The sequence below is a fragment of the Bubalus bubalis genome, chromosome 18 (assembly GCF_019923935.1).
Source record: "Bubalus bubalis isolate 160015118507 breed Murrah chromosome 18, NDDB_SH_1, whole genome shotgun sequence".
Taxonomy (NCBI): domain Eukaryota; kingdom Metazoa; phylum Chordata; class Mammalia; order Artiodactyla; family Bovidae; genus Bubalus; species Bubalus bubalis.
The window spans coordinates 33,802,856-33,815,233 of record NC_059174.1 but is presented as its reverse complement, the minus strand read 5'-3'; the positions used below and the strand labels follow the sequence as shown (position 1 = coordinate 33,815,233).

At 55.9% G+C, this 12,378-nt stretch overlaps 1 protein-coding gene and 1 long non-coding RNA gene across 5 annotated transcripts in view; one reads left to right on the top strand and one right to left on the bottom strand.

The window, feature by feature from the left end:
- The window catches only part of BEAN1 (brain expressed associated with NEDD4 1), a 38,735-nt gene that overhangs the window by 2,283 nt on the left and 24,074 nt on the right, over window positions 1–12,378 (bottom strand). For 2 of the 4 annotated variants that reach the window (XM_025268788.3, XM_006072114.4), the window contains exons 3-4: window positions 5,937–6,200; window positions 1,173–1,323 (exon numbers count right to left, since the gene is read on the bottom strand). In XM_025268788.3, coding sequence (XP_025124573.1) covers window positions 1,173–1,323; window positions 5,937–6,200 — 415 coding nt within the window. The remainder of the gene's footprint in view (window positions 1–1,172; window positions 1,324–5,936; window positions 6,201–12,378) is intronic. The other 2 variants (XM_025268789.3, XM_044931990.2) reach the window with 1 other exon arrangement.
- The window catches only part of LOC123330416, an 83,815-nt gene continuing 82,377 nt past the window's right edge, over window positions 10,941–12,378 (top strand). The window contains exon 1 of the long non-coding RNA XR_006640253.1: window positions 10,941–11,065. This is a non-coding gene — a long non-coding RNA (uncharacterized LOC123330416). The remainder of the gene's footprint in view (window positions 11,066–12,378) is intronic.

The following is a 12,378-nucleotide window of genomic DNA, read 5'->3' as shown; positions in this document are numbered from 1 at the left end:
GTAGCGGGGTCGTCCGCGCCCCCCCACCCCCTCCCAGGGCTAGAGGCCTAGCCACAGTGACAGGCTGCCCTGGAGTGGAGCAGGCCAGACCTTAGTCCCACTGACTCCTGTGAGACCGTGAGACCCTTCCACTCCCTGGGGAGGGGCACCAGGCACATTGAGACCTGGATTCTGGCCCTGACTCAGCCCCGGTGTCCCTGTGAACACAAGTGACCAAGTCACCGAATGCTGGGTCCCAGATCTCTTAGAACAGCAGCTGCCACTGCCGAAGCATCTCCAGGTGGGGCTCCCAGTGTGGGGATCACTGGTTGGGGCAGCCAGACACTCCTTGGTCTCAGGTCACCCCAAAGTGCTCCTTCAAGGGTTAGGGAGGACTTCCTGGGGGCCCTCTGAACCTGAAGCTACAGGGCAGAAAATCACCCATCCTCTGGGAAAGTCCATCCCTCCCAGTGACCCTGGGGAGGGGGTGGTGGTAAAGAGTAAAAGGGTGATGGGGAGGATGGGGCTGTGTGCAGGGCGTAAGGGGGTCCCCTGGATGGGAAGTGCTGGTGTCCTGACTCCTCTTTCCAGGTCCTAAGTGGTTGGGTGAGGTGCCTGAGAGTGGCTGCCAGGACAGGACCCAGAAGAGAATCCCCCCAAGACAGGGCCACCTGGTGGGCATGAGCGAAACTGGAGACAGTGACACCTGTCCCAGTGGGTGTGATCTGGACTTCAGGGGCTCATACTAAGGCTGACGGAGGATGAGATGGCTGGATGGTATCACCAGTGCAGTGCACATGAATTTCAGCAAACTCCGGGAGATAGTGAAGGTCAGGGAAGCTCAGTGTGCTGCAGGGTGTGATATATTCCATGGGGTCGCAAAGAATCGGACAGGACTGGGCAGCTGAACAACAACCAAGGGGCTCGGGCCTGGACCCTCCACCTCAGCTCCTCACCCATCCTGAAGCAACTGAACTTTTCTTCTTTTCCTTTTGGAGTGTCTCTCGGTGACATCTGCTGAGTCACGCCCCACCTCACTTGGTCAGGAGGGTGAGGAGATGGCCACGCCCACTGAGCAGATGTGTTCTGCATTTGTACCATCTGGGGTGTTGCCAGTCCCCGTGGGGGCGGGGCTTCCCGTCTGGAGCCCCGCCCTCTCAGGCCCTCCTGCCGCCCCTGAGTGGCCTCCTTACCCGGGTGGAGAGTCTGGGTACAGCTCTTGGAGCACCGTGGCATCCACGTCCCCATCAGAGCTAAGGTCCAAGGGCGGAGGCCAGTCCTCAGCGGGGCTGCAGGCGTAGCGCATCCTGTGGCTCGGGCGGCCGTATATATGCCCGTCGGACACTGCAGGGAATGGACGGACATTCGGCCTGGGTCTCTGGCTGGCGCCAGGGAGTCTGCCTGCGGCCACTGTCCTGTCACTATCCTGCCCCTCCCTCACCATGCACAGCTGCCTTCATCCCCTCAGCGAGCCCCAGAATATGAGTGCCAGTGCTCTGCTGAGTGTGTGTTGGGGGTGGTCACAGAGAGGAAGCAGAGCTGGCTCGGGCCTGGTGGGGCTCCCGGGGTGCTGAGCAGCCTGTTCTGGGTACAGCCAGGTCATGAGCAGCACATCATGAGCTTTGATAGGTGTCGTACTAGGGCTGTGGGAGCAGAGAAGGGCCCGACCCAGCCTGGAGGTCAGGGAGGGCTTCCTGGAGGAAAGGCTCTCAGAACTGAATCTGGTTCAGAAATCAGTCACGGGAAGAGGGGCAAGCCTGGCAGAGGGAACAGAACAGCTCAGGTCAAGGGTGGTGGTGGTGCGGGGAGATGAGAAAGAAGACTGTAGTGTGAAGGGAGATGAGAAAGAAGACTGTAGTGTGAACAGGATGCTTTGAGCTGTGGAGAAGGGCTGGGGCATGACAAACGGGGAGGAAGTGTCGGAGAATGAGGACTGCAGAGGTCTCTGGGGTTAGGTCTCCCGCCCTTTAGGTTTCCCGGGGAGAAAACGGGGCTTCTATGATGAATCCTGGTGACTTCACAGACGACACTGTCTTCTGTTGTTGTTGTTTTTATCGCACAAGTACATCAAAGACTCTTGAAATGTCCTGAAGCTGAGAAACATATTTAACTGTGCTTGTGCAGCATCTACCAACAGAATCTTATTTTCTTAGACCTAGTAACACTGCTTAGGGAATGCCGACGGAGTACAGTCTTCTCATTCTACAGCTGGGGTTCAGAGAGGATCAGTGACTTAACAGAGGCCACACAGCAAATTACTGCTAGGGCCAGAGGGTGACTGGATGTCCTGGCTCCTAACCCTAGAAGCTCTCCACCTCCCAGTTTCCAACAGGTCTGGTAGAGGCTGGAAGACAGTGGGAGCTGCAAAGATGGCTGAGACATGAGGTTTCCGGACCGCCCTGGCCTCCCAGGTGGCTCCTCCCCTCGGAGGGTGGGGCCTGAAGTGGGCGGGGCTTGTCTGCTTTGGGTGGGACTTGCGACCTTTCTTTGAGGTCAACACCACTGTTGGGTTGCCCTTCCCATTCTATAGCCAGGAGCTCAGGGTCCTGTGGCTGGTAGAGTGTGCAGCCGGAATTCACGCATAGTCTGTACAACCCCAAAGACTGCTCCTTGCATTCCCCAAACTCTCTTTCCCATTCTTGACACAATGGTAAGTGGAAAAATCTGGATACAAAACTCCATCTGTGGGTATAATCCCAGGATTATCTACAGACATCACGAAAGCTCTTAGAAGAAAATATTCCAAACAGTGGCTCTGTTTGGAGGACAGGAACAGAACCCTTAATTTTTTATGTTTTCTGTATTTTAAAGGTTTTCCACAGTGATCACACATTACGCTTCTCCTAGGAAAAAGGACTGCAAAAACATGCTGAGAAGATGCTGAAATGAGATTTGTCTCCTTTTAGGTCACCAGCTGAAGAATGAGAATTTGGGGAAGAAGTTGGGGAAGAAGCTGAGGAGAGAGGAAAACATGAAATGACTGGGTGAGAACAGAAGAGCCGCAGTGGCTGGCCCTGGGCTCCGGTGCTGGGTCCCATTCCCACCAGTGTTGGTGGGCAGGGCCCCGTCCACTGTGTGTTGGGGTAGGGGGCAGCCAGGGCTGTCTGGACCTCGGGAAAGCTGAGGCTGTTTCCTGGTGGGCAGGCCTGAGAGCCGACGGGGTTGAACCACACTGCTCTTCACCTCTGTCTCCCTGTGGTTACTTTCCTTGGGCCCCCCAAAGGCTGAGCATCTTAGGGAAACTGAGGCCACCCTGAGGCATTCACCTAGCCCAGACCGCAGTCCTGCGATGACCCAGGTCAGCCCCAGACATCCAGGTGGGCAGAGCTCTCAAGGAACAGCTGGAAAGAAACTCCACTCCCCTAATCTGAACTCCCCAAATTCCTTTCTCCTCTACCCTCATCAGCATGCACTCAGATAGTCCAGGGAGACCCAAATCTCTCTCTTCCCTTATTTACCCAAGTTAAGGTATACCTCTGTTCATTATTCAGCCCCAGTCCAAGGTTAGCAACCTTACACAGGCTCCAGAGAGCGGGGAGGAGGAACTTGCATTCCTAAGCATCACTGTGCAGTAGCCTCAGGATCTTATTCACCCTCACAGGGATTTGAGAGAGGGACACAGTGGGTGCCTTCTTCTTGCAGATGAAGAAACAGACGTCAAGTCACTTGCTCTAAATGTCCAGCAAGTGAGAGAGGGCCAGATCCATCTCCTAAAGCTCAAACTCAAGACCTTTCCATCTTATGGAAAGAGAACAAATTTTTTTCTCTTTCTCTTCTTCCTTCTTTCCTTCCTCCTTTCTTCCCTAGTCTCTCTGACTCATTTCTTCATTCACTCACTCCTTCACTCATTCTCAAACATTCACTGGCGCCTCTCTCTGCACCTGACCAGCCTGCAGAAGGGCCCTGTGGGCAGGCAGGGGAGGACTGACTTTGCCCCGAGGGCACTGGGGAGCCACTGCGTGGCACTGAGCAGAGGCCACAGTTCAATCGTGGTGCTTGTCCCATGGAGAAGGCCTTGGGGGCACCAGGCCAGCGGCTGGCAGCTGTGGGGGCTGCAGCATTAGTGACATGACCCCGAAGCAGGTTGTCTCAAGGGGGAGAGATAATGAAAATAGTTAACATGAACTGGGCACTTACTCATAAACCAGGCACTGTGCTATTTTAGACCTGACAATAACTTTGGGGCGGGTCCCCATGTACCCATTGTATAGATGACTCACAGAGCTGAGCCACTTTCCTGAGGCTGCTTGGTAAGAAGTGGAGATGAAGGCTGCTGTGGACCCTGGGTCTGAGGTGCCTCTGAGATGTAAGAGCCTTGGGGCATCGGGTGAGGAGGATGGGTGGGGCCTGGAGCTGGAGGGTGCGTGAGATGGAGCAGGGGTGGGTCCTCCTGAGAGAGGACCCAGGGCCCAGGGTGGGGCTCTGAGGAACCTTGAGACTCCTCTTCTCAGGAATCTACCAGCAAGTCTGAGAAGAAGCCACCAGAGCGATGGGAGAGAGCCTGGAGAGGCTGAGTCACCGGAGCCAGGGAGGGTGTCTGAAGGACAGAGGGTCCCCCACGGCCAGGAGGCTGCTGCTCGTCGGAGCGTGGTGGCTCTTGTGTCCCCTCTCCCCTGGCTTCTTTTCAAGCCTCCTGGAAGTCCTTGGTGTACCCCCTGAAGGCCGGGGGACGGCATGGGGGCATCAGCACCTCCAGGCCTCCTGCTGAGGCCCCAGGGAGATGCCAAAGCCAGAGCTGAGAACAGAGGCGAGGGCAGGGAGGCGGAAGCCCCGCAGCAGGGTCTCCACGGCGACAGGGCCGCGGGGCTGCAGTGACTCAGCATCAGGCAGCAAAGGCCTGAGCCCAGACGCAGCCTGGTGGCGGCCTGCGCTCACCCCACCTGCTCTGAAGTCAGGGCTGGGGGCTTGCTCATGTGACACTGGCCCCAGGGCCCCACCACGCACTCAGGACGAACTAGCCTGCCCGAGGCCTCTCTCTTTCCTCAAGGCCAAGATTGACCTCTCCACTCAATCTTGGAAATTCCCTTGGCCCTCTCTCCTGAGCTCTAAGTCCTAGGCTCAGGCTCAGGCACATTCAAGCCACTCAACAAGTCCCTCTAGCTCCTGGTCTTTAAAATGGGCTACCACAGCTCTCACTGGGAAAATGGGATGGGGTAGTGACTTCCTCTGCTGTGGAGCAGGTCCCTCTGGGCTAGGCCCGTGCTGGGCTGTGAGCTCAGTGCGAGGAGAGCTACAGCTGCCCAGCGTCAGGGCACTGCTGGGGGTGGGTGCAGTGCTCAGGAAGTCCTGGAGTGGGGATCACCCCTGCCTGAGGGGAGGGCGTGAGGAGGGGCAGAGAGGCTCTAAAAAGAGGAGGCATTTGTGTCAACTCTGGAAGGACAAGCAGGCTTCTGTCAGATGGGGAGGTGGTGGGGAATGGCATTCTAGGCACAGGGAAGAGCGCGTGCAGAGGCGGAGGTGGTAGGGAGCAGGAAGGAGGCGCCATGGGTGGGGGAGCAGGAGGGGTAGAGGGCAAGGGTCGGGCTCTGTGAGGTGGGCAGGCTGGCCATCCTGGGCCTGACTGACTCCATCCTGGGGTGGGAGAGGTCGAGGGTGGTACTGGGCTCCTTGTTGGGGGGAGGTGGGCACGCTCTGGGCAGGAGCCTTTGCTCCTCAAGGGTCAGGGCTGGTGCTTCAAGGGCAGGAACAGGCAGGCTGGTTTCACGAAGGCCGGGGCTGGGGAGAAGCCCTACACCCACCCTTTGACCTTCAGCCTCATCCTTGGCAGACAGCTGGGCTTCCCACGCCACTGAGGCATTATGGTGAGTGCCTCTGGGCTCTTCCTGATCACTCAGGACCTCTACAAGGCAGCCTGACCACCCTGTCCCACCCACGGCAGAGCCACCACCTCCCTGCTGCCGCCTGGGCGACAATCGGACAGGAGGCCTGGGGGTGCCCGGGGACGGGCAGCAGCTCACCGTAGCCCTGCTCGTACTCTCGATGGTGCCGGCGGCGGCGGCGGTGGCGGCGATGGTGGTGGCGGCGGTGGCGGTGGCGCTGGCGCTGGAGCCGGGCTTGCCTGTCCCTGCGGATGCTGCCCACGATGATGGTGATGCAGGAGAGGATGATGACCACGCCTATGACCGCGCTGGCCACCAGCACGGGGGACACGAGCAGGTGGCTGTGCTCCGAGCTCTCCGAGAACGTGGGGTAGAAGTAACTGGTGCGGTTGTACCGAGCTACTGTGGACAGAGAGAGACACTGAACAGAGATCCTGCCCCACACCCTCCTCCTGCCTCCCTGCTGCCCTGAGAGTTATCCCTCCCTCGGTGTGCGTGTTAAGTGACTCCAGTCCGTGTCCAACTCTTTGCGACCCTACGGACCATAGCCCACCAGGCTCCTCTGTCTGTGGGATTCTCCAGGTTGGAAACTGGAGTGGGTGGCTGTGCCCTCCTCCAGGAGATCTTCCTGACCCAGGGACCAAGCCTGTGTCTCTTGAATCTCCTGCACTGGCAGGCAGGCTTTTTACCACTAGTGCCGCCTGGGAAGCCCTCATCCCTAGGTAAATGGAGGCTACTGTGGCCCATGGACTTTATCCTGACTGCTTCTGCCAGGGAGGAAGGGAGCAGCGCCTTGCCCACATCCTGCCCCCCCTCCCCCCACATCTACAGGAGTCTCTACTAATGAGGGTTGACCCTTCTCCTCTCCCCTGAAGCCTCTGCCCTGGGAGCTCAGCCAACTCAAAGATAGGGAAAAAGGAAGCTCAGAGAGGGCAATGGACTTGCTCAAGGTCACACAGCAAATTAGTGGCAGAGCTGAGGCTTGAACCCAAGATCCAGTGCTAGACCAGGACTCTCCTCCACCAAGGCACGAGATTGGAAGGTCAGTGTGACTTTGCCAAGGTCTTGGGAAGGGATGGAAGATACTCATGCATTGGAGTTTGAGGACAAACCATACTGGTCTCCTGCTTCGGGCGTGAATCCTACCCAGGGGACACCAGGGAAATCAGGCGGGCCTGGGCCTGCGGGCAGTAACTGACCCAAGCAAGTCAGGGGGCTGGATCTGATCAGGGAGGACTTCTTGGAGAAGGTGAAATTTGGAGGTATTCCAGGCAAGGGAAGAGCAAGGGCAAAGGTGCAGAGAGGTAAGAAGGGGCTTCTAGGAAGGGGTGTGACATGGCAGGAGTATGGGAGGATGAAAGAACCTTGTCTAGGACCAACAGCTGGGTCCCTGAGAGCCCTACTAAAGGAAGCTTCTGGGAGCCATGGTGGCTTTGTCCTCCTGCTGGATAAGATGATGGAGCCCTGGGGGCTGGAGCTCCAGGGAGGGGTTAGAATCAGCCAAGAGCATCCACGGGCCTCTGCCCAGGGAGAACCAGCACCTCATTAGTGAGTCTCTGTGACTGCTCCTTAATTCCCTCCCACTCAGCTGGGCTGGGGTGTGGATTTCCTCTTTTACAGATGTGTGAACTGATACTCAGGACTGGTAAGTGACAAGCCAACGGTCATTCTGTTACTCTGTGGTCGAGTCAAGCAAGAACTCAAGCCCAAACTTCCAAGTCCAGAGCTCACTGCACTCTGTGTCCCCGTCCCTGGCATGCTGGTCCCACCTCCCCAGAGCGAGTGAGCTGCAGACACTTGGTGAGCCACAGGGGCAGGGCAAGTATTCCTGGGCCCTGTTCTGAAAGGGGTCCTTCTGTCTGCCCTCCCAGAGCCGAGGTCCCAGGCCCTGTTCTGCATCTGTCTTGTATGATCATGCATGGTTTCCAGGGCTTGTGTCTGAGTGCCCTCTGTGTCCTCAAGCTCAGCCCTGGGTCCAAGTTCACCAAAGGTGCCCAAGGCATATATTGAATGGGTGGCTTCAGCCTTGAGACCAGATGAAGAAGTGGCAGGGAGGCCCTGAGCTCCCTCAGGGGAATGAGGTCTCTGTCTTGGGTGTTTGAGGATACTGTACTGAGGATGCTGTAGGAGGGCTCTGTTCCCAGGTGAGGGCCTGGACTTAGGCAAATCAGAAGCTGGAAGCTCAGCTGTGGCCACCTGTCCCTTCTTATCCCTTTCCAGCATCATGTCCAAAAGCCTCTCCCACATTCAGGCCATGGCAGGGACAGGTAGGTGAAGCAGGAACTCGGGGTTGCTGCCTGAGCTGTGAAGATGCCCGGCCAGCAGTTCTGCCCATGCTGGTAGCTCTTGAAACCTACTGACATTCATTAGGAGCGGCTGGCTTGAAAGCCTTACTTTCTGGGCCAGTATATCATCCTACCTGAGAGCCAAGACTCTGCCTGCTGAAGTTCATTGTAAGCTGCTCTCCTGCAGGTGCATTCACTGGGGAGAGGGAGAGACCCTTGGCTTTGGCTGGGCGTGTGTGCTTCTTGACCCCGTGATATAAGAATGTCAGGGTATGTGAATTTCTGGGATTCTTTGGGGGCCAAAAACACACCACTGTTTTGAGAGCCCCTGCTATGTGTAGGCTCTGTTTAAAGAGCTCACTTCATCCCTGAAGCTATGTTCTCCCCATTTTAGAGGTGAGGATACTGAGGCTCAAAAATATTAAATGACCCACCGCAATCATATAGCCAGTATACGGCTAATTGATAACCATTCTCTTTCTGTTTGGCCCAGGAGCCAGCCTCAGCATCCTTTCCTTTTTTAAAACATCCTTTCCAACATAGCACTTCACACAGTGATTACCCTGGTCATGAAGCGAAGCTTGTGGCCACTGCTCATCTAGTCCACGGTGCTGCCACTTCTGAGCCAATGACCAGGCTTTGGCTTGGACTAGGTCTGAACCAGTGGCCACTCTGTTACCATATTCTCTCTAATAAAGCACAAGCCAACTGGCCATCCAACCAATGTTACCATCTTCCCATCTACCATGTGGCCTCTCCCCTTAGAAGCCAATGGCAGGACTTGGGACTGTCAGAGACAGTCAGTCCTTCTTGGGGAGCATAGGAGCGTATGGAGTCCACACTCGACTGGTTCAGTATGTCCCAGCTGCTGCGATGGCTTGGGACACGCTGGCCACCCCATGATCCAAGGCAGATGGGCTACTAGAAAGCTGGCCAAGGCAAGGTTGTGGGTGCCCAGAATAAAAACCTAGGGCAGGATGTGTGTGCGGGCATGCCTGCCCTGCTCAGCATGCAGTACCTTCTGCCAAGGTGCCAGTCCCATGGGGTCACCTTGAAGATGACTTGCTGCCACCTGCTTCAGCTGCTAAGGGGAGCCTCACCCTCCTGGCAGTGCTGGGCTTATTACCAGCCAGGCGTGGAGATGGCAACACCGCACCTGCATATGAAGCCAGTTTGGGCAGGCATCCGCCTGTATGGCTGGTGAGAAATTAATCTTCCAGTCACTGTGACTGGCAGAAGTAGGCACTGCTTTAAATTATGAGGGAAATTCTTCCAGTTTCCAAATGCAGGGTCCACTTCATCAACGAGATAAAAATGCAGAAAAACGACATGATGCTAACACCCCTTCCCACCCCTCTGCCTCCCTGTCCCCCATACCAGCTGCAACAAGGACAGAGAATGAGGCAAGCTTTGCCTCTAGCCTGATTTTCTTCCCAAGTAGCCTCTACAAAGGTGCTGATGACCAAGAGGAAATTGTACCCTGAGATGTGGCCCTTCCTCCACACACCAGCATGACTAGCTAACTTCTGCTGAACACCTACAGTGTGTCCTGAACCATGCTTGGTACTTTTCATGTACTAGTTCATTTAATTCTTACGATGGCCCATGATGGGAACTCCAATTAACAGGTAGAGAAACTGGGCCTCAGAGAGGTTAAGTCATTTGTCCAATGTCACACAGCCCACAAAGAGGGACCCAAGTCAGTGGGCAGCCAAAGCCCTGTGCTCTTAGGCAAGATGCTAGTCTGTGGCTAACAGGCACTGTGAGGTAGAATTCATGTTTTCAGGATCTTGCTAAAGTGAAAATTTCCTCTCCCTGAAATTGAGCTTTGCTTCCTCCTGACCACCTTATATGTAGCAATGTAGACCATGACCTAAGTCTTATTCAGGGTGAAAGTATATCAACAGCTAAACATTGCATGTCATGTTTAGCTAAACTAAGCCTTTAAACAGCTAAGCATCCCTGGGTCAGGAAGATTCCCTGGAGAAGGAAATGGCAACCCACTCCAGTATTCTTGCCTGGAAAATCCCATGGACAGGGAAGCCTGGCAGGCTACAGTTCATGGTGTTGCAGAGTCAGACACGACTGAGCACAAATATTGCTAAGTTTTGAGGGGCTGGCAGGGGTCCACTATTAAAATCTACAAAAATCAAAAGACCGTTCTTGGGTTTCCCCTGGTGTCCAGTAAAGACTCCATGCTCCCAATGCAGGGGCCCAGAATCCATCCCTGGTCAGGAACTAGATCCCAGATAACACAACTGAAGATTCCGTATGCGGCAACTAAGACCAAGCACATCTAAATTAGGGGAAAAGGCTGTCCTTTAATTCAAGGGCAAAGAGGAGACTTCCAGGGGCCTGGTCCAAGTGTTTTAGGGGCGCCCTCTGGCTGAAGAAAGGGATAGTGTATGTGTATGTTAGTCGCTCAATCGTGGCTCTTTGCCACCTCTGTCCATGGAATTCTCCAGGAAGGAGTACTGGAGTGGGTTGCCATTTCCTTCTCCAAGGAATTTTCCCAAGAAAGGGATATATCATAAACACACGAAGGCTGCTGCCAGGCTCCAAGCGAGCGTGGAGCGAGGGTGGAGCGGTGCATAGAGCAAAGGGCATGCGTGGAGCATGGAACGTGAGTGGGCGAGCGTGGGGCGTGCGTGGCGTGTAGGTGGAGCATGGGGCGTGCGTGGAGCGTGGGTGGAGCGTGGAGGAGGCTGATGCCCCGGCTCTCGGGCTCTGAGTGGAGCCAGGCTCAACTAAAAGCTCTTGACGGTGAGCTGTTCCTGAAAGAGTTCCTCCGCCGCGCCAAGCTGAAGTCCTGTGAGCACACCGCAGACACAGCCCTGGTGCTCTCCCGACTCTGCGCATGGGGTCCTGAGGCTCCTGTCGGGGCGGGGATGGTGCCTGGGACCGTGGGCCGCCGCCGGGCCAGGCAGAAGCCAGCGCTTGCGCCTTCGGACTTCTGCTTCAGACTGCGACTGGGAACCACTGGTGAGTCAGGCCCTCAGTGACCCCGGCCTGGGCTTGGGGCCGGGTCTGGCGCTTGCCTCCTCTCTGTGTGGAAACATGGCCACTCCCATTTACAGGACACTGAATCTTGGTGGGCTGAAGTTTGTCCGCCTGGTTTTGTGGCAGAGCTGGGATTTGAACCCGGGTGTGTCCGATGCTGCATGAACTTGTGGCCCAAGGCAGAGGCGGAGGTGGGAGAACTGGGCTACATTCCTGGTTCTGCCACTTACTCTCTGTGTGACCTTGGGCATGTTCTCTGCCTTCTCTGGACCTGCTCACTGTTTGTCTGAAAGATGTTTATTCTTGGATCTTGAATCGTTCTTCCTGAAGGGTGGGTAAAGGAGTAGGGAGGAGGTGGGAGCCCGGTGAATGCAATGGGGGAGGCAGTGAGATCAGAAGATTGCTCTTTGCAGCCTGAAGCCACCTAGGACCACTGGCAAAGGAAGGGCATCGAGGCACCGAAGGTGCTGAGCCACGGTCTTTAGTTCTCCAGCCCTGCCCTTATCTTCAGAGATGCTGGCAGGAGGAAGAAGGGGGCCGCGGACAGAGATCTGACTGATGGTCCCCATCACAGAAAATTCTGAACGCATTTGTCACGGGTCCACTTCCCTAAGTCTGGCCTCAGCAGTGCACTTCTTCTCCACTGCTGGAGCCACCAGGGTGAGGCTGTGAAGTCACTGGAGAAAATCTGGGGAAGAGGATTCAGGCGCAGTCTTTTCTTTGCTCACCAATGGCTGGTCCCAGCCTCCCAGCTGGGACTAGGGTAGGGGGACACGGCAGGTCAGGCTCACTACACGTGGGCGCTTCTGAGTCCTGTCCCCTTCTTTTTTGGGGCAACTTCCCAGCCCACTTGTCACCTATCGATACCTATCGTCTTGTCACCAGGAGACTGTGATGGAGAGAGATTAGGGCACTGGGGGCAGGTCAGGAACATCCACACAGGGGCTGGGTCTTGCAGGATGAACCAGCAGAACAAAAGCTGGGGAGGGAGCAAGGGGCCTGGGCAGGAGTACAGAAGGGTGAGGTCGCAGAAGAGCTCAGGGAAGGAGGTGCTCCTGGGGTGAGGCTGTGGGCTGCCACATGAACACTGGGATTATGAAGCTGGGAAAATGGCTGCTTGGTGTTCAGGATTCTTCTTACAATGGAAATGTATCTCTGCAAGATGTGAAGGCCCTGACAGGTTTTACTTCGCTGTCTGAGGCATTACAAGTGGGGCAGGTTATAGTGGAAACTGAGGATTAGAATGTGAAGTCATCCACCCCTCCATTAATTCACCCAACCAACCGATTATCCAC